Raw genomic sequence first — 21,691 nt, forward strand, 5'->3', positions numbered from 1 at the left:
TATCTCCAATTTAAGAATACTTGCATTAAAAGATATCCATCAATTAGTCTGTGTTTGTTTGTTTTTCTTTCAACATTAGATTCCAGACAGAGAATTCCTGCTGAGGGTTTCTTACATGGAAATATACAATGAAACAATTACTGATTTGCTTTGCGATAATAGGAAAAAGAAGCCTCTGGGAATTCGTGAGGATGTTAATGTAAGTGGATGTTATATATAAGTTTGTATCTACCTGGAGTAAAAGAAGTTGGGGAAAAAACAGTCTTCAGAAGCACACAGTGGAAAACTTTCCTGGGACAAACTATGTAATTGTATCTTCAGCATTAGCAGAAGGACACCTGATGTAGTATAATAATAGTGACTTTGGGCTTGCTATTGCTAGTTCATCTTTATAAATCTTTATAAAAGTAGACTTAATCTTCAGTTTAAGGATTAATGTTTTCCAGGGTGCTATATTTTATTTAACTTTCACAATAAAGACTCAAGAATTATTTAGCTAATGACACTTTTACAAAAATGACCTTAACCTCTATGTGCTACAAGTTTCTGACAGGTATACAGAGTTACTTTAGCATCATCTTCATATCATCTACCAAGTAGATACACTTTTCTTGTGCTGTGATCATAGAATAACCATGAGACTAGAACTACTCAGTAAGATGATCATTATAGAAAAAGAAATCTTTATTAACACCATCTTTAGTTTCTTTATATTAAACTGTGTCGGAAATAATAAAAAATATTGTTTTGGGCTTTGGAGTGGTTTTTTTCCTTTGATTGCCTTAAATGATCATGGGTTTGGAACACAGGAGAAGGGAAATTTACCTGTTGTATGACTGTGTCCTTATAAGAGTTACTGAGACATATACTCCTAAATTCTCTGAGAAAATGTCAAGAAGGATATTTCACTCAGTGGTTCTGTTTTTAGGAAACTTTCTCAATCTGTTGTTTGATTCTTGTGCCTTTAGGCCACAATTTTGGTCAAAGTCTAACCTTTACCTATCCCTTGCATTTGGACTAAAAAGACATTCAGCTTTTGAATAAATACCATAATAATTGCTGGTAATGTTAACTTTGTGTATTTTGGAGTTCAGTAAAATTTATTACTGTGTTTATTCTGTAGAGGAATACATATGTAGAAGACCTGATTGAAGAAGTTGTGGTTGCTCCAGAACAAGTTATGGCATGGATCAGAAAAGGAGAAAGTAAGTATTTAGACAATGTCAGCTGATAGCTTAAAAAAGTGTTGGTTAATCAGGTATATTTAGAACCACGGGGTATCCCCTTGGGTTTATATTCATAAACTGAAGTTTTCCAGAAAGTTTTAAAACTGTACTTTTAGTCTGTTTATCTCCAGTTTATCAGATTATAAGCAGAAGTATTCTAATACTGTTTTCTGACAGGAAATCGCCATTATGGAGAAACAAAAATGAACGAACACAGCAGCCGTTCTCACACTATCTTCAGAATGGTAAGAACTGTTTCACTACTGGGAGTGATTTTATTGTTTTCAAAGTAACAAAAACAAAACCAATTGTTCTTCATTGCATTTCTAGATCATTGAAAGCAGAGAACGAAGTGACCCTGCGAATGCAAACTGTGATGGAGCAGTCATGGTTTCCCACTTGGTAAATGTCTATTTAATACCTCCTTGGAGTACAGATTAGCAAGAGAATTTACTGTTACTGCCTGTTTGAGAGACTAATGGTACTTTACAATGCCTTAGAAGAATTCTTTGTTAACTCTGACAGATGTTTCTGTAGTATAGAGGGAGACTCCTCTGGCATTGTTTAGAGAAGATGTTCCCACCAGAGGGAATTCTACGTGACAATTATTCGTGCTGGATTGGGGAATGCTAGGATATTGAAAGAGACCATGTCAGAGTGTTCTTGCTTTTTGTTGAATATATATTCCCTACAATTGTTTCTGACCGCTGACAAGTCCAGCGAAATAACTTGTATCATGGGTAACCTTAAGACTTCCCTTATCCTCAGATTTAGTTGTTGTTAAAAGAATGGGTGGCCTACATGTGCAATTGCGAAAGATTCATTTTTTGTTTTCAGAAGTAACCCCACTTAGCATCTCTTTGGTGGATTACTGGTATATGAAATACCATTATCTGGGAGGAATACTATTGGATATCTCCAGGGAAATCTTCAGGTTTCAGTAGCCTTATCTACAGCCTTTTCTCCATTCTCAGAAAATTATTTGAAAAAACTGCATGAATGGAACCAATGTGAAACTATTTGAGCCTGCTAAAATCTGATGAGCACTCTTATTCAGAACTGGCAATAGCATTAAGTTAATCACATGCATTGTGGAAAGAGCTTTCTGTTTTGGCTTCATGTGAAAGAGCTCTGGGGTCTGAATGTGAACACTGCTCATGCAGTATCTCAACAAACTAATACCTACTTTTTGTGCTTACCATAACTTACAGTACCCACTCCTCCTGCACCACCTCCCTCTGCCCCATCTCAGTTCCCATTTTAGAGTAACCATGAATAACAGCAGTGAGGGCTTGGTCTGTTGCTGCTTGCTGGAGTTTGTACAGGATTTTATTCCTCTGAAGCAAAAATCAACTAAAGTGAGGGCTGCTTGCTCAGGCAAATAATTATGGGATGCCATAATGTTCTAATTGGCTTTGAACCAGGTTCAGAGTGGAGCTTTTCCTCTAGTAGTTCCTTTACTTATCTCCACAATGACAGGCAAGGAGAGACATACAACTAGCTTAGGACAGGACACTAGATAATCTCACCTAGGCTCTTTCCCATGAAAGATTCCTACAGCTGGAGTTAGTAGTTAACACTTCTGTATTGTGTAACTGTTTATCTTTTTGTGATGGAAAGTAGAGGTTGTTGCACTTAGAGTTTGAAACACTGTTTGAGATCGGATAATAGAGTTCATACAAACTTATGTACCATTGAAGGTATTGGTTGTATGTAGTAGCTATGCATCAATTCCAGTAATGACAGACCCCTTGCTTTTTTTTTTTTTTTTTTAAGCTTAACTTTATGAAATTCTTAGCAGAGATTTAGAATTACAAGGACTTAAAAGTAAATTTCCTCAGAACTAACCTGTGAAATATTTAATGAATTTGCAGAACTTGGTAGATCTGGCAGGCAGTGAAAGAGCTAGTCAAACAGGATCTGAAGGTGAGTGTTAAATGAGACTCCACTGACAACAATTTCTGTTAAGTAACCCTTATGAGAATCTGTGATAGAAAGGAAATTATGTGATCAATGTGCTATTGTGCTATTTATTGTTTGTAAATAAGGCCTTTTCTTCTTGGTAGGAAGGATCTACTCAGGAAAATACTGTAAATGCTGTGAAGTGCAAACAATTAAGTAGTAATATACCTTTTCTAGAATTGCAGGCCCAGCAACAGTCCTGCACTGAACTAATAGATTGGAGATAACTCAGTGAAGATGCACCTGTAATAACAAAATCACAAGAAGATTTTTAGGGACTTGTCTGTAAAGGTGAAGAGTGAATAGATGGCTCATTCTCTAGTTCAGAGGAAGCTTGTCTGTTAACAGTGACAGCATGAAGTTGCACATAAGTGCCTTGATCAGAAAAAAGTTATCTGAGAGGGACACAAGTAATGGTCTCTTACAAAGAATGACTAACCTAGAACTTGTATCTAAGACTGGTTTGTTACATGTGTACATGTGGGCATTTGGAAAATTTAACGAGGAAGCAAAATTGGTAGTTCTTATGGCCCCCAGATGCTTACTCTGTAAAGGTTCAAAATGTTTATTTTTGATTACTTTTTTTTATTTCAATGCATTTTGACTATCATAAAGGATTGGGTACTGCCTGCTGATGGGTCAGTAGTGCAGTGTGGCACTTAAAGTTTAATTCTTGGAACATCAATCCCTCTGAGCATAACATAGGACAAAAGCTTGACAGGTTGAAAATGTATCTTAATATTGTTTTAAATTCAAAATAATAATAATGAAATATGTGGTACCTAGGTGTTCGACTGAAAGAAGGCTGCAATATAAATCGGAGTTTGTTCGTTCTGGGTCAAGTTATCAAAAAGCTTTGTGATGACCCTTCTGGGTAAGCAACTGTTTGTATATCTGTTATAAGATAAGGCACTACTATACTAAGAAATTAAAATCCTTCATTTATAATCTTATCTAGGTAACTGTTTCAAATAACCTATTGCCTCTAGAAAGTATATTGTGTTTATGCAGAAATCTGAATTTCTTTTTGTTATTGCTTCTTTTTTATTAGCTTCATTAATTACAGAGACAGCAAGCTGACTCGAATTCTGCAGAACTCCCTTGGAGGAAATGCTAAAACAGTTATTATTTGTACAATTACGCCTGTTTCTTTTGATGAGACACTCAGCACTCTTCAGGTAAAGCTTTTCGCCTCTTCTCTAGCACGAGTCATTGTAGACAGGTATGGGGGTGGAAAATGTAATCTGCTGGATCTAAGTGACTTGGATCTTCTGAAGGGCCTCTCTATAAACTCAGACCTTGAAATATTTTTTTGTACACAGCATCTTTTCCCAGTCATGTTGTGCTAGGTTGTCTATCTAGAGCTTTTTGGAAGTTGGAACAAAGCTACTTCTCTCACTTTGTAGGCAGGAGATAACCACTCTTACAACATTTGCCTTTTCGAAACACAGGGAAATTTTTGCTAGCACAAGATGTTAGGCACTACAGGAATTGAACTGTTAATGAACAGTATATATTATTTAGGTAGGATTGTTTTCCTTTTTGATGATCTTTCGAGCTTTTTATTAAATAAAAAAACTTAGGATAGTCTTACTTAAATGTTATAGCTCATGTTTTAGGTATTAACATCAAGCAAGGAAAACTTAACCTTTTCAAAGTTGAGAATACATTATAAATAAGCTAATCCAAATATTTATACTCTATTATATCCTGCTCTTTATCTAATAAATTCTCCCTTTAATTCTGTTGGGAAGTGTGGGACAAAATAAGGTTTTTTAAATATTTGTTCTTCAACTATTGTCCATGAAAGACTGTTCTTTCAGTTTGCCAATACAGCCAAAGGAATGAAGAATACACCAAAAGTCAATGAAGTACTTGATGATGATGCCCTCCTTAAGAGATACCGCAAAGAAATTCTGGATTTGAAGAGGCAGCTGGAGGAAGTATGTAATAAACTCAAATGAATCAATCCTTAGTACTGATAGCTATTTGGAGACCCTGTTTTAAACCAAAAGCAGTTAAATTGGAGCGGAAGGTGAACTCTTTAAAGTGATATCTGCCATTTTTATTGGGAGAATAGAAATTGAAAAGGTGATGAATAGTCTAGAACAACTAATGATAGTCAAAATCTCTGTGCAAGCTAAGGCTGAATGAGATCAACTGACAGAATTGTTAATTGGCTACACCTAATCAATAGGTTAACATAATTAAGAAATAGAAATTTGTGATGCCTTATAGCACACTTTAACGGATTAAAAGAAATAGTTCATATAATTAATTAACCTAAGAAGTGATTGAACGTCTGTTCAAGATCCCAACTTCGTATTACCTCCCTTATTGATGTCTAACTTCAGTTTGAGTTGCAGGAAAGTGCAACTGCATAAATATCAGTGGCATAGCTTAGGTCATGTGTAGAAATTGTATTTATAAAATGAACAATACTAACTTCTTACCAAACAATGTAGTCTCTCATGTCTTTCCCTCACTAAAACCCACATTACATCAAAGAATGCACATTTTTTATTTCAAATTATAAATATCCTTAGAGAATTTTTAGAAAAATTATTTCTTATTTGTAATGATAATGAATCTACAACATTAACTTGGGAGTATGTTTCCTCTCTTTGTGATAGCAGGTAGTGATTTATTTTTGAAAGAATGCTTTTTTTATACCTAGAAAAATCTGAGGCTGTATGGTTTCTGGGAATTTCGACCACTTTTAAATACAAAGTCTGCAGTCAAACTGTAGATGAAATTGTCAGTTTCATTATTAAGGATTAAAGATTTCTCTTCCAGACTTAAAAGACTATATGTGTTGGTGGTGTTAAGTATCAGTAGTTGTGTATCTTCTGTAGGAGTGGTTTCTGCTCTTAAAATGTCAGCTTGATTAATATTCTCTTTATGGAAGGTGTCTTCAAAAACTCAGATTCATGCAATGGAAAAGGACCAATTGGCCCAGCTGTTGGAAGAAAAAAATTCCCTTCAAAAAGTACAGGAGGACAGAATACGAAATTTAACTGAGATGTTGGTGACTTCTGCTTCCTTTGACTCAAAAGAGAATGTTAAAGTAAGCACCTGTTCCAGATCTTACCTAATAACTCTGAAATACTTTGCAAAAGGTAATATTAAATACAGAAGTTTATATTGATAATGAAGAGTAAGTATGATGGGCAGTTTTCATTTTTTTTTTTCATATTTTTAAAGGCTTAACTTGTAAATTAACTTCGACTCTCAATTCAATGTTGCCTTATGGCAACACTGAGCAGACTTCAGGGACATTTTGCTTTCCAACTAATTTTGAGGAAACTGCGAAATACTGTGTAGTTAACTGCTGATACAGATAGTGATACAGAACTAGCCTGAGGCAACATTTACTCTCTACCTAGTGGCTTGGTTTTGTCACTTATTCTGTAAATACTTTTTTAAAGGCCAAGAGAAGAAGAAGAGTTACTTGGGCTCCTGGTAAAATCAATCAGGCAAACATGGGCTTTTTTGAAGTCTTTGAGAATGCAATGCCAACTGAAACAAAAAAAATGAAGTTGTCTCTGCCAGCACTACCAGATGTGGAGGACTGTAAGTAACTAGATTGTCTTTGACGTCCTTTCCAACCCAGACCATTCTATGGTCTATTTCGTTTTCTGTGAAATTCCTGATAAATAACTTTGCAAGCATTGCATTACATTTCCCAAAGAGAATAAGTTAATCCTTTGATAGCACAAGTTAACAAGGCTCCAAGTGTTCTTGTGCATGCTTTTCAATGAAAAATGCTTCTACCATCCCAGCTTCCCTGGAGATTAAGCTTTTAATTTCTTAAAACCAAAGGGGAGAGTTGTGAGGTAAATGGCAGGGTCTATGAACACTTGCCATGCAGCCTACCTACATCCCCTAGTTTTTTGACAAAGTGTTCTTTAACACAGACTATCCATTTTAACCCATGTTCTCTCCCCAAAAATGGAGAGGGGTGTGTGGGTGTGTGTGTGTGTGTGTGTAAAATCCCCAAATCCGCAACAAGAATAGGAAACCATTACTCAAAGATCAGACTGAGACAGAAATTCAAGGATTCCTAAGAGGAGTGAACTGAAAATTGAGCTGAAGACAAGAGGACAATTTAGCAGTACTGTTGCTGAATTACATCTTAGATCCTTTTTATCTCTCCTGTCAAACATATTTGCTTTTAAGTGGATTGTTCTGGGCTTTGGTGGGTTTTTTTTGTTTTTTTTTCCTGTATGAGGCTGAGGTGCTTTTTTTCCTTAAATCTTGCAGGTTACTGTTGAGTGGTTCTTTCTTTGACAGTCACACTTTTCCTAGCCTGTAATTAAGTATATATTCTGGGTTTGGTTTAGACACTAACATGTGATAAGATGGTCAACATAAGTATAGGTACTAGACTTCAGTGATGTTCCCTTTCATAACAGAAAATCATGAGAGTTAAAAGTCTTGCTCAGGGTGCTATGTTATTGCCATTGAATGATTGTTTCCAATTATGGTAAAATTATAAGAAAATTCTTGATGCTCAGTTTGAAATCTACTGGTACTTTTGTTAATACACCTTTCTTTTCAGCTGCCTTAGAAAATTCTGAGTATGACAGCCCTTGCCTGATGGGTCCTGATCCAATTTCAGAAGTAGAATGGATTGCTGGTCCGAACATGAATTGGGTAACATCATAATCCATTTTGACTTTCTGATACTGTGCATATGCATAACATGCTTCTCAGTGAGATCAGCCTTACTCTTCTGTAGAACACCAGTATTCACTGTCTGTAGAATATTAAATCTGGTTAGAAAGTCTCTTGGACATCTCTCTGAAGCTGTGGTATGGCTCTGTGTTTCTATGAGTTTGTAGCAAATGATCCAGTCAACTTTGGTCTTTAAACAGGACTAGCTGTGAAGGTAACATTTACCTCACTAGCTGTGAAGCAACAAGGAATGTAATACTCAACTTGCTTCATCTTGTAGATCTGCTAACTGAGAGTGTTTCTTTTTCTAGACCCAGAAAGACTTTGAAGAATCTGTGCAACTCTGTGAAGCATTAGCACTAGAAAAGGTAGATCTGTTCTGAATTTTCTAAAAATAAGGCTGACATTGCAGCAACAGCTTCTGAAGTTTCTTGTGCTGCTTCTTTAGGATATCGCTGTAAATGAAGTCAATGTCCTGCAAGCTAACTTCAATGACCTAGTGCTGGAAAATGAGCAGTTGAAATCGGAAATAAATGAAATGAAAGAGAAACTTAAGGAAAAAGCAGAAATAGATGAATTTGAAGCACTGGAAAAGCAGACACAAAAAGATCATGAGGTAAGGTGCATTGAAATAGTTCAATCTCTCTATCTATGCACAAAGGCCTTCTGGAGTTTATTCAGTGTACCTAGCCTTAAATGTTGATTCACAAATTGATGGTGTTATAAGCTATATTCAGCAACAGAATTAATGAACCCAGGATTTAAGCTGGATTTACCTGGAGTGCAGAATTCAGACAAATTTTTGGAGAGTTTCATAATGAAGCCTGGTTAAAAATGTATTTATGTGAATATGTATCTATATGTTATTTTTATTAATGTGTTTTGAATTTCACTCTAGACTTCTGTGAGGCAGTTGTTTTCTTGCTTAAATACATTTTAGAACTGTTTTGAAGTTAAAGTATGGTTGCTAAACCATGTTTTTCATACTTCTTTTGTGAAACGTCTTACATTCCAAGATAGCTTATTTTGGTAATCCATGGATGACATGAGTATTAACTTCCAACACAGTATTTAACTTAGTCATGAAATTATTTTTTAAATTATAGTAATAATAAAATCAAAACGTATTTTGTGCCAGGAAGTGACAAAACTGTGAAGTTATCTACTGGATAACTTAAAATATAGGAAATGCTGACTTTGAGTTCTCTTCACCTCTTTGTTGATGTTGTTCCTTGTTTGTCCAAATGTTTATATTCTGAGTCTGTAGTCTAAAATCCTTACCACTTGTATTAGGTTCTACCTGCCTAAAGACTGGACTGTGAAATGAGTTATGGCAAAAAAACCATCCCAAACTAACAGTAACTTGAGGTATTGAGACATAGATGTATTTTTCCATTTCTTTTCCTAGTACTTTTGTGGACATTACTTCTGCACATTAGTGTGTGTAATATCTTCTGATCATAATGCAAATGTTGAAGTTTGTTACATCCTTTTGCATTTTTTTATTTCAGGTTACAATTTAACAATATCACTGTTTATTTGCATTGTGTTCCCTACAATGATTTGTGGATCTTAAAGAAAATGGCTCCATAAAATGTCACCATTTAGCTTGTATTTAAGATTCTGTTTAGAACACCCTTTGTATGCTAGACTGAATGGGCTATCTTCCTTAGCTAATGTTTAACAAATCCTAAGTTACAGTTTTCCCTGCCAAGTTTTTGTGTATCTAATAGCAGATGTAATATCTGAAGTCGTTTCCACTTATAGAATTGCTTTTGGAATGACTTGTCTTCAGATATCTGAAGACAGTCAATCAAATATAAGCATTTATTGATACCCATGTAACAGAATAATTATAGCAATACTGAAAGGTCACATACTTCACCAAATACATTAGATGAAATATATCAATTTATACAGGTAAACTTCATAGGAATATCACAGGAGAGTACTTGTTTTAAAGCTTTTTCACTGATCTTTAATTTGCAGATTGCATTTTCTTACCTTTGCTTGTGGCTGTATATAAGTACTTGTAGATGTGTGATTATTGTAAAACTTTTCTAACAAAAGAAATTGAAAAAGCTCCTATATAATCTTCTAATTGTGACTTCTTTCAGAGAATGGCACTGAATGTGTTCATGGCTTGTTTTACTTCCATTTTGGCACCTTCTCATTCATTCCTGTTAGTGAATAGATTAAATCATAAATATCTACACTGTGTCATAAAAACCTGCTTAGCATGACTGGAATTTGAAGTGTTGTATCTGTACATTTTCTGCGTTAATTGCTTTGATCACATTGCTCTTGCTTGTCAAACTATTGCAGATTTAATTGGACTTGAATCCTTTCTAATTATTGGGAAGCTTAAACAGAGCTTTGCCTGTCATGTATCTATTTTGAAAGAGTATGTAGCATCTTGCTTTGTAGCTATTGAAGTAGATTCGTGAGTATATACTAATAAGAAAGAAAACACAGGATAGACCTGGCTTGGTTTCATGGTGTTGGCAACTAAAACTACTGGTGTGGGTGCTTTCTAACATCCTCTGCAATTTTGCTTTAATTTGCTCCACAGATTCAACTAATGCATGAAATTACCAGCTTAAAGAATCTAGTTTCAAATGCTGAAGTGTACAATGAGGAACTTGAGGTGAGCCTCTCCATGAATTTACAGGTAGTAAGGCTTGTGTGAAGTATGCTTGGTTTGTTTAGCTTGAAATACGTTGTCTGCTGAGGACAAGCTGGACATCATTGTGCTCTGATTAATCTTAGCAGCTATGAGAAAGATATGTCTAAAAACCATGAATGCTTTCTGCGTCGGTTTTGATAAATTCTGACCTGAAAAACCAAACTGAGCACTAGAATCTTCTTTCCCCCTTTTTTTTTTCTCCAACTTTTAGGCAGAAATAAATTCCAAACTGGAACAGCTAAAAGAGAAAGAGAACAAAATAAAAATATTGCAGAATCGTGTGGAGGAATTACAAAAAGCAGGAGTGGAAAAAAAGGAAACTTCTTTTTCAGTGGTAAACTTGAGTCTTCTATTGGGCTGAGAGATTACTTTGTTTTTTCTGAGTTGCGTTAAATTAGGTTTAGTCTTGGTATGATGAACATTTGCTTCCCTACAGATCTTGGGAAATATTGTTTTACAAAGCTTAAAATGCTGATTACTACATATCATAGCGCAATACCCTGGGGAAGTCAAGCTATGAGAAATGTTGCTGTTTCTCCCACTTCTCAGCTTACGTGCTACTCTTCCTCCGAAAGTAAATTATTGAGTTTTCTTAGCCTGCATTTACATTTTAACCACATTAAAATGAACGAGTTTGCTTTATTATGGCTCTATAGTTTCTTGCTTCTTTCTGTGTTGTCTTTTTCAGGGAGATTCTGATAAACTAATTGAAGAAATTCAGCAGCTGAATAAATCCCTCTTAGACAGTGAAGCCATAGCCTTGGATGCCAAAAAGGAGTCTGCTTTTCTCAGAAGTGAAAATCTGGAGTTGAAGGAGAAGATGGCAAGTACTTGTTGAACTGCATTTATAGGTGTACTAAATGCTGTTAAGGGCCTGTCTGCTTCCAGACTACTGAAGAAGGCCATCAGTGTGGTGGAACACACATCATAAGCTTTCTCCAAGTACTCTAAGTAATACTTTTATTATGCAATTTGTGGAAAATGGGTCTTCAGGAAAGCGATTAAAAGAAAGTAAAGGGGTTTTCGGTAGGAGTGGGTGGTTAGTTTTAAGTTTACCAGGAAAGAGAGAAAAGAAGCAGTCTTTAGGGTGTTATTAGGACATAAGACTTCAGACCTAATTTTACCAGAGAACGAAAGAGAATAAGAGATGTGGATCAGAAGTAGGATGGAGCTTACCTTAAGCTTTGAAAGAGTAAAGACAAAATAGTAGCAGCAGTTATGGCCCTGACTTCTAAGGCATGTTTTATTAGAGGACTCTGACAGGAATACAGTTGTTGTGCCTTATTCTGCCATATCAAAGCTGATAAATATGAGTCAGAGTGACAACAGAAAATGTACCAGATACATTATTTAAATGTCAAATACATAGACTTCTATTCTGTGTGTGACTTGCACATTGTATTGTTTTTCTGAAGAATGAACTCTTAAATAACTACAACCAAATGCAAAAGGATGTTCAATTATATCAGAGGCAAATAGAAGCTGGAAAGGCCAGTTACCAAAAAATGCAAGCTGACTTGCAGAGAGAGCTCCAGTCTTTATTTCAAGAAAACACAAGACTAACTTCACTGATGGAGGGTAAAGTTCCAAAAGGTACTGTTCCAGGTGGTGTCTTTTCCCTGGTCCTTCTCTCCTCCCTTTTCCCTGTAATGGTGGGAAGATAGGCAAGGCTTTGGCTCTTGTCTTGTTCAATACATGGAGATTCTGTCAGTATAAAGCAACCAGGGTATCTGGTATTGCTGGCATGGAGTAACTACTTGAGCACTTTCTTGAACATTCTGGAACATTCGAGCTTACAGAATATTTTGCACAGTCAAGCTAATGAAGATTGTTGGAGAAAAACGAAAATAAACTGACTATCAACCTAACAAGTACTGACAGAATTCATACTAAGAGCTTAGTTTTTAATTGTTGGCAACAGTAAAATGTACTTTCTTGAATTATAACAATATGATATTCAGAATGTGTTATAAATATTCTGCTTAATTTAAAACATGCCTTTTTTTCGCTTGCACTCACTCATTAGTCTAAACTTAATTTTCTAGATTTGCTTTCTCTTGTGGAACTGGAAAAAAAGGCAGCTGACTTAAAAGGAGAACTAGAAAATGCTTTGAAAGAGAATGTGCTTCTACAAAAGCAAGTAAATGAGCTATCAGAATCTCAATCTCTACCAAATACTGTTGAGATGCAAAAGAAAGAGGTAAAAAAAATATCTAACTTTTTTTATTGGTTTTTTGTATTGTACTTCACTGGTAATGTGCTAATGGAGGTTTATTGGATTTGAAGTTTTAAAGCCAAAAGTTGTCATCAGTCAACCAGAGATTTTTAAGTTTGTTAAATTGTTGATTCTCAGATATTTAATATGTACATAGGAATAAGTTTGTTTAGTTTAATATGTTTAGTCACAGATAACTACAATTAATCATGATTTCCTAATACAACATTTGCATGTCTAATTGCTATGGTCACCACTGACAACTGAATGCATAGACATAATTGTGTTTGACCCTGGACACTATTCTAAAACTGATTTTTTGTCTAACTGAGCAAAAGAGAAAATGTCAAGATCTCTTAGTAGAAATTCTGCTTGAGAAGTGTGAGATTTACCTTGCAAATTCTGGAAAACTTGTTAGCAAGCTTTTTTGTTTCCTGGCAGGTAAGGGGTTTGTAGGCTAAGTATACTGTCATGTTTTAAAGGGTTTGTTTGCAAACACTTTCTAGCTTTCTTTGTCCCAAGAACCATTTGCTACTAAGTATGCGCAGGGAAAATTATTCAGGGCAAGTAATCTACAAACTCATTAATGCTTTGCAAAAAGTTCCAAACCCTGCAAGGGTCTACTTCCACTAATTAACAAAACGTAATTAGGTGTTAACAACTTAATCTCTGTATTGATGCCTTAAGTTTTTAGCTTTTATATTTTTCAGATTCTGTACTGCATTAGTGTATAACTCTGAACTCTATGTAAAATGCTAGTTAGCTTTCTTCACCTTTCAGACTAAACAATCCTTCTGGCCTGGGAATCAAGGTCACACCAATTTGCCTCAGGCCCTGAGAAGTATAAACAAAAATCAGGTAGTGGGGAGAAGCAAACCAGGGGAATATGACTTAATTACCTGAAGCTATAATTGGACAATTAACCTTTGATTTGCAAATAGACCAAACTTAAAACCCTCTGAGAAAACCTGTGACTGTTGTGCATCTCGGATGTAGCCTCTACTAGGTTTTTGCACTGGACAAGGCATAGCCTTTGAAGGCCATTAATGAATACCTACTTTATTCTTCAACTCTGTTTAGCCTCTGTTCTACATAGCCAGGCCAAGGCATCAGTATGATGAAGAAAGTCTTGATGTATGTAAGTATGCCGTTTAAGAGTCTTAGCTCAAACACAGGAAACAGGAAGTATTGAAGAACATCCCAAGAATTACAAGAGAGATTTCAGGACTTGGCAAGCGGTTTGACTGCTTTCCTTCTCTTTTAGAGATGCTTTGCTAGACAGTTCCCTCCCAACAGAGTAAAACCCAGTGTATATTTGCCTGTACTTTATTTCCTATATCTTCACATGTACCTGTTTCTTATTATGTCATTCTCACAAATACTGATTTAGAAACCACTATATATTAGTATTGTTTTTCTGTTGGCAGATTCTTGAAAAATGTGAGGAGTTACGCTTATTAAAACTGGAAAATGAAAAGCTGCTTTCTGAAGTAGCTGATAATGAAATGAGACTTAAACATATGTCTGAAGAAATTGAAAAATCAAAAGACAGTCTCACAGATGCACAACTGAAATATGTGAAGTCTGATGAGGAATATGTAGCACTTAAACAGCTCCATGAAGAAATAGAACAAAAATATATAGCTGCATCAGAAACCAATGAACAAATGAAGCTCCAGATAGAATGCCTATCTAGAGAAGCACAAGAGTCTAAAACAATTTTGGATGAAGTGAAATTAGAGGTCAGTGTCAGCTTGCTCCTTTTTACATATGATACTTGAGGAATTAATGCAGGGTGCTAAAAAAAAGTTTTGGGAGAAATACTTATAAAGGTATAAATTACAATAGTACTGACTTCCTCTGGCATGAATGGGTATTACTTATTCCGTGCCAGGAGTATACTGAAGGATTAGTCAGCTCAATGGTCTCTTTTTGTAGTCAAAAAATATATGGAAATATATGCTGTCCCAGGTTCTTCTGTAATTGACCTTTTAATTCTTCTTTTCCCATTCTTAAATAATATCTTTATTGTGCAAGTTTTTTTCTATCAATGCTGCTCTCACCTACTTTATATATATCAAATCATAAACACAAAGTTTCCTCATAGGGAACTGAAGACCTTTTAGAATACGAGTTTGTCCAAACCAGACAGAATCACCACAGAAACTGGTCATTAGAATGGAAAAATAAGTATAAAAACATTAAAAAGTAAAGGAAGTTAAACATACATATTTTTAACAAAGTTTTGGGCACTACTCTGGCTGTCACATGCCAGCTATGGTTTTGATAACTCCTAAGCTATGCTACAGTTTCATGTGCATGTTTTAGTAAGACTTTTGCTGCTAGAGAGCCATCACAGGAAAGTTCCATTAAAAATGCTTATTTATTGTGGGCAAGAGTATAAGCAGTGACTTAAACAGAAATTATGGATTTGCTAGCTAGCATCTTTCATCCTTTCTAAGCTCATAAAAGAGCTGTGAGAACATGTACATGCAATGGGGTTCTGCACTACAATGAACATGTTTGTCCTTTTCCTTTGCAACCTAAAGCTCTCTAGCAAAATGAAAGAACTGGAAGAAAAAACAGCAGAGCAAAACCAACTTCTTGAGCTAAAAGAAAATCTTACTTGGACTCAGCAGAAGTTAAATGAAATGGAGCAATTAAAAGAGGAAGAAAGGATTAGTGAAATGAGATTGGAGGCCAAAGATTTGGAGATCCAGGCAGTCTTGCAGCAGCTTACAGAATGTCAGGAAGAAATAAAAACTCTAACCCAGGAAAGAGATGACCTGAAGCAAAAAGGGGAGTCTCTCCAAGCTGAGACAGAGCAACTCAGAGAGGATATAAAGGACACTGTTGCAATGGTAGGAATTTTGCATTTTTAGAAACAGATCATACATGTTAGGAGAAAAACTTACAAATGTATTAAAATATTTAGGAGTACATAGGAGTGGGAGTTCATGTGGTTGTTGTTAATCAAGGAATGCTTTCTAACAGTACAAAATAAATGTATTTTCTTTGTGGATTTTTCTTCTCTTGTATTCTAAAGAACATCATGGCACATGAAGATCTGAGAAATACACAAAGTTCTCTGAAGGAATCCCAGAACCTTGTCAAGAAGTTGGAAAAAAGTATTTCTGAAAAAGAATCTCAGATTCAGAGTGTTGAAGAGGCACTAGGAAAAACCATTAAAGAACTCCAAATACGGGTAAAACTTTGCAATAATTAAAACAAGCCCAGTTAGTCTGTTTGTAGTCTCTTCTACATGTCCTTAAAAACTTGCTGGGTTCTTGGTTGCAAGTGGGCAAGGAAACAGCACTGCCTCATCCAAGTCTTTACCACCTGCTGCTGTTTCTGTGGAGCTTCAAGGTGTAATGTGCAGTCTAATAAACCTTTCCTTAGCTTGTGTGCTCCGTGGTTGTGGATTTGAGTGGTGGGATGGGAAATGGAAGAGGAGATGAGGGTTACTTAAGTGTAGAAAGGAGGCTGATTTATGTTTAAGTTATGAATAATTTCATTATTTATAACAGTTCCAATGAGAAGTTGACACATGATTTTCAGTGGCAGCTCAGATCCCAATGTACTGCAAAAGGCTGCTATAAATACTGTAGGAGAGTGGATCAAACAAAACTTTGACATTTAATTTTATACTGAACCTTAACTGCTGTCTTTGCATATTTTTTATTAGATGTCAGAAATGACAGAAGAAATGAAAATCCTCACCTCAGAGAGAGATCAGCTTGCTGAGGAGAAATCAGAACATAATAGCTGTAGAGAAAGTGATCAGCTTCAGGTGCAAAAGGAACAAATCATTTTCCTTACACAAGAGAACCTTTCATTGCAGGAGAAGCTGGAGAGTTTACGTTTGAAAACAGAAGAATTTGGGGAAAGATCTTTGGTAATTATGCTAGAGCTCTAATGGGAAGCTTGCTTTATTTAAACTTTCACTTGAGTGAAATAAGTGCCAAAAACCCTACAGAAAAGGGTCGTGGTACTTCACTGCACCTCATTAAACTCGAAGTTTACTGTGGTTTATTGGAGATACAGGCTACCCATGTTGTTTATATCAATACATCTATATCTATATGGATGTCTAGTAGGAAAATGACTATAAATAGAATATTATCTTGATACACGATGGTCGTGATCTGCACAGGAATGTTCTATTAATAAGCAGATGAAGCTAAAAACTGCTCATCTGAAAAGGGTGGTTTGGCTCTTTTAAAGCAAATGTAGAATTGACTTTTTTCCAGGCAGTGAAAGGGACATTGCAACCAACACTTCCTGTAATTGGATGTGCTAATTAGACTTTTGTGTGTGTGCCTTTATAGCAGCGCGTCTGACTGTTATACATAATTAAGTTGTCAAAGGTGTCAGATATATTTTTCCTGAAGCTACTTCCTGAATCTGTTTACTTGTATCTCCTACAAAATAGATTCCACAGGTTCAAGGACAATCTATGGAGCAAGAGTTATCTCTTCTGAGAGAAGAGCTGACCCTGGCACAAAGGAAATTGCATGAAATGGAGGAAGCAAAGGCCAGTGACTATCAAGGAGAATCTGAACAAATGGGGAGAACAGGTGTCATTCCAAAACCACGTGACTCCCAGGAAGCCAGCAGCCAGACAGAAAGAGATGATGAGGAGGATTTTAAAATGCAACTGGAAAATCTCCAGAATGAGAGAGACCAGCTAAGAGGAGCTCTACATGAGACAATTTGCAAGGTAATGAAAGTTGTCCTCTTCCTGTAGGAGAACAGCTTTAGTGGATTTCTCTCTTAGATGTTGGAAGTGTTGTTCTGGTGTTAATGTATTTTAATTGTGTCCAAAGAACTCAGAGATGCAGGAGGAGTTGAGATGTACTCGAGAATCTCTTGGACAACATCAGGAGACGATTGTGGAGCTGAAAGGAAGCATTTCAGAGAAAGAAAACCAGCTCTTGAAGGCACAAGAGGCATTGAAGGAAAAAACTGATGAACTGCAGCAGAAGGTCAGAAGCAGTTCTCCCAAGAGAACAGAAGTTCTGTTGGGCTTGGCAACACTGTGTCTTCTGCAAACTTCAGTTTGTAGGGCTCCAGTAGATGTAATACAGAATCCCATTATTTATAACTCAACGTGTCTTGGTGTGGAATGGCTAAATATTATTCGGGGTCAACAATGCACTTTGGCCTCTCTGCATTTTCCTAGCCTTGAATTTTTTACAGTCCAATCATGTAAATTAGCTGTGTAATTCTGACAGCGCTTAAGCAACATTAGGACAGATTAGCATATTCTTTAATTTATTACACTATTATAAACGTGTTCTCTACTTTTTGTTTTCGTGTCTGAAGCCACTGTGGATTGTAGGCTTTGTGTTTAACTCACAGCTGATAGGAGACAGTAATGAATCAGTGGGTGCAGCAACTGAGGCATTTTTATGGATTTAGAATGTCATGCATGTTTTTCCATGTTTACTTTTGCCAGCCACTGAAACAAAAGCACTGACACTTGATTGGCTTTTAGCAAAATGGGGTTTTTTTGGGTTTTATACTTACTATAGTAGCAAACCATTGAGGATGTTATCCTTAAAATAGTCCTTTTATAACAGCCCATATGTACAGACAGTGCTTCTGAATGATGATCCAATAACATTCTTCCATCCAAACGTGGGACAAGAACTTTTGCGAACTTTGAGTGTTAGTGGTTTTTCACTCTCCCAAGCACCAAACTATTTTTGCCCTTGCGAGAGGAGGTTATAAATACCAGTTCTGGTTTTTGGTTTTGCAGCTCACTGAAGTCACTGAAAACCTGACTCGTGTCTCAGCTGAGTATGGCAACCTCCTGACAGAAAAGGAACAAGCTGAAAGGGCAGTGAATGAGCAAGTGTGTCAGCAGCTTGAGAGGATCACTTCACTTAACAAGAAGAGAGATGAGCTACAGCACCTGGTAGAGACTTGTAAAGAAAGGGAAGAACATTTGTTAAAGGCTCAGAGGCAGTCAGAGATTCTGAAGGACAGCCTAACAAGCAAGGTGAGTAGTTTTGGTGTTCAGTCACTGCTTTGTATTCTGGTATTTTATTACTGATATGCTAAACATTTGCACAAACTATTTAATTTTTAATTTGCAGCGCGTCACTTTTATGGTTGGTAAACAAACATGAACATGGGCAAAGAGTTTTGGTCGAAGTTTCTTAATTGATACTTAGCAATAACATCCTCAGTTTGTCTCAGCTTTGTGACCCGTTGGATTGGCCTGTCTTTGGAATGAATGTGAATTTATCAAATGTGTGTTCATGTTTAATATAATAATCAGTACTTGAACATGTATTCCAGCTTTCTGGTAGGTACTGGGTAGACAGCATGAACTTAACTAGGTTTTGAATCCTTGGTGTCTTTCACACTTTCTGAATACCAGACAATGTTTGAAAGTCTTGCACTTAGTTTTTGCCAACTCTTTCTTTTCTTAATGTGTACTTCTGACCTTTTCATCTGTCAAATTCTTCCTTTGTAGATCAATGTGTATCACTGCGGATTGCATCATTTTAGCAAATATTACTCTTCAGTGGAGGAAATACAAAAATATTGTCCCTTTTTTTGCTAATTTTCTATTTTATTTTAATTTTCTTTTATATAGACATGGGTTGATTGCCTTTTTCTTTGTTTTTCTTGCTGTACAGAAGACCAAAGTTGGCTGATGTAGGCTTTTTTGGTTGTCATGCTATTCCTTCTTGTAAATTTTTTTGTGTTATCAGAAACCATTTTTTAAAAAAAACTTTTCTTTTGGCTTGTGTGAATTTTAGTAATTAAAAATTGTGATTTTTGTATTTGACACAACTGATTTGACTATTGCATAGTGTGTATAAAGACCATGCCCAGCAAATTTTGTTTCTCCTCTGTTCATTGTAGATTCAACAGTTAACTGAGACACTAAATATCATATCATGTGAGAAGAACGAGTTATTAGCTGAAAGAACTAGTCACTCTTTACAACTTAAAGAACAAATCTCACGGGTTAATCAAGAAAAGGATGAGCTGCAAAAACTTCTTCGAGATGTCAGCTCTGAGCGGGACCATCTCAAGACAGAATTGCAAAGAAATTCTGAGATGGTGAGTTTTGCAGTTTGCATGCCTGTGTTACTCATAATCTTGAATTGGTACTTCAATATGTGTACTTTTATTTTAGTGTGTTGAAACCAAGGCAAAACTGGAAGATGCTTTAGAACAACTGAAGCAGAGAAACCTGAATAGTACGTCCGTTCAGGTAAACCCAGTGGATATTGCAGAGCAGGTGGCTGACAACGCCTTGAAAGAAAAAACCTTGAAAATTAAGGTAAGCTTATTTTTCTGCTTGTTTTAAGGATGCACATAGGAACTTAATGACATTTGTCATGGAGCATAAGCCTTTTGTGCATTTTGTATAAAATGGTTTGCACATCTTGCTAAAATGCTGCATACCTTGGGTTCAGTTGATTTGCTCTTGTTGTTCAGTAATTGCACATCTTGTATCAACTGACAAGTTTAATGTTCACAGAACATCTCTCTTGCTTTCATTACTGTCCAGCCACCCCAATGAAAATAACTAGTCACGTACAATCATAGAATCATTTAGGTTGGAAAAGACTTCTTAGGTTCTAGGTTTCAACCCTTAAACCAGCACTGCCATGATCACTGCTAAACTGTGTCTGTAAGTGCTGGATGTACCCATTTTTGGAATAGCTCCAGGGATGATGTTTCCACCACTTCTCTGGGCAGCCTGTTCAGTACTTGACAGCCTTTGCAAAGATTATTAGCAAAATTGAGAATGTTTTGCTAATAACCAGTCTAAACCTCTCCCTCTAATGAAAGTGCAATTTATCGCGTTACTGGAGAGAAGAGACTGACCCCCACCTGGCTACACCTTCCTTTCAGGCAGTTGTCAGGTGGTGATGTCTTCCTGCAGTCTCCTCCAGGCTAAACAGCCCCAGCTCCCTCAGCCACTCCTCACAGGACTTGTGCTCCAGACCCTTCCCCAGCTTCGTTGTCCTTCTCTGGACACTCTCCAGCACCTTACTGCTCTTGTAGTGAGGATTTGAGGCATGGCCTTGCTAGTGCTGATCCCTTTCCTAGTCCTGCTGGCCACACTATCTCTGACACAATCTGGGAAGCCCTTGGCCTTCTTGGCTGCTAGGGCACACACTGGCTCACGTTCTACCAGCTGTTGACCAGCACCTCCAGGTCCTTTCCTGCTGGGAAGCTTTCGAGGCACTATTCCCCCAGCCTGTAGCACTGCATGGTGGGGGCGGGGGGGGGGGCGGGTGTTGTGACCTGGCATTTGAACTTCAAATAGAACCACTTTGCCACTGTGGTTTTGTAAAATTCCCCCAGGTCCTCCTGTCCACTGTTCCCCATCAAATACATTTAGTATTGGTGACATGGTGTCACATAAATTAATTTCATTCAAGTGCTTCTGCCCTCAAAGTAAGCATTCCTCATACCTTTTGTTAGTTAGCTATCCTGAGTATTTTTTTACACAGATACGAGAAGTGCTAGTAACCTACTGAAAGCCAAAATAAACCAGGATTTATGAATGTGTATTGTTGCATGTAGGTCAAGCCTTATAAAATAAGAGCCTTGTTACCCTTGCAAAATCATGGCTCAGGCCTGCTACTTCTGCTAAGCAGAAGGGAACTGTGGGAGAGTGACTCAGCTGGAACAGGGGTAGAGAGATGTGAGAGACATAAGAGATGCTGCGTGGCTGCCTCATGTCCACATTGTGGTGTATGCTGGTTGGTTGACTTGGGCGTGTTGTGCCTTAAAACTATGTAAACTGTTTACCAGCTAACTGCTTCAAAACGCTTGCTTTTTGCAATAGAGGGCTCTTCTTTGCCTGCCTGGGGAGTCTGTTGCTTTGCATCATCACATCTGGCACCCAAACAAACAAATGAAATTACAATGAAAAAGTAAGCTACCAAT

At 36.7% G+C, this 21,691-nt stretch overlaps 1 protein-coding gene across 1 annotated transcript in view; it reads left to right on the forward strand.

Moving 5' to 3' along the window:
* CENPE (centromere protein E) overlaps positions 1-21,691 on the forward strand; it is a 34,147-nt gene that overhangs the window by 2,559 nt on the left and 9,897 nt on the right. Inside the window, exons 5-31 of the mRNA XM_066317857.1 lie at positions 80-199; positions 1,124-1,205; positions 1,404-1,471; positions 1,557-1,628; positions 3,101-3,152; positions 3,975-4,062; positions 4,240-4,366; positions 5,012-5,131; positions 6,097-6,255; positions 6,617-6,761; positions 7,750-7,844; positions 8,177-8,233; positions 8,314-8,481; positions 10,438-10,512; positions 10,763-10,885; positions 11,240-11,374; positions 11,967-12,144; positions 12,597-12,751; positions 14,194-14,508; positions 15,316-15,627; positions 15,813-15,971; positions 16,452-16,661; positions 17,199-17,486; positions 17,593-17,751; positions 18,528-18,770; positions 19,646-19,846; positions 19,923-20,069. Of these exons, the coding sequence (XP_066173954.1) occupies positions 80-199; positions 1,124-1,205; positions 1,404-1,471; positions 1,557-1,628; positions 3,101-3,152; positions 3,975-4,062; positions 4,240-4,366; positions 5,012-5,131; positions 6,097-6,255; positions 6,617-6,761; positions 7,750-7,844; positions 8,177-8,233; positions 8,314-8,481; positions 10,438-10,512; positions 10,763-10,885; positions 11,240-11,374; positions 11,967-12,144; positions 12,597-12,751; positions 14,194-14,508; positions 15,316-15,627; positions 15,813-15,971; positions 16,452-16,661; positions 17,199-17,486; positions 17,593-17,751; positions 18,528-18,770; positions 19,646-19,846; positions 19,923-20,069 (4,053 nt within the window). The remainder of the gene's footprint in view (positions 1-79; positions 200-1,123; positions 1,206-1,403; positions 1,472-1,556; positions 1,629-3,100; positions 3,153-3,974; positions 4,063-4,239; positions 4,367-5,011; positions 5,132-6,096; positions 6,256-6,616; positions 6,762-7,749; positions 7,845-8,176; positions 8,234-8,313; positions 8,482-10,437; positions 10,513-10,762; positions 10,886-11,239; positions 11,375-11,966; positions 12,145-12,596; positions 12,752-14,193; positions 14,509-15,315; positions 15,628-15,812; positions 15,972-16,451; positions 16,662-17,198; positions 17,487-17,592; positions 17,752-18,527; positions 18,771-19,645; positions 19,847-19,922; positions 20,070-21,691) is intronic.

This window comes from Sylvia atricapilla, chromosome 4, assembly GCF_009819655.1.
Source record: "Sylvia atricapilla isolate bSylAtr1 chromosome 4, bSylAtr1.pri, whole genome shotgun sequence".
Taxonomy (NCBI): Eukaryota; Metazoa; Chordata; class Aves; order Passeriformes; family Sylviidae; genus Sylvia; species Sylvia atricapilla.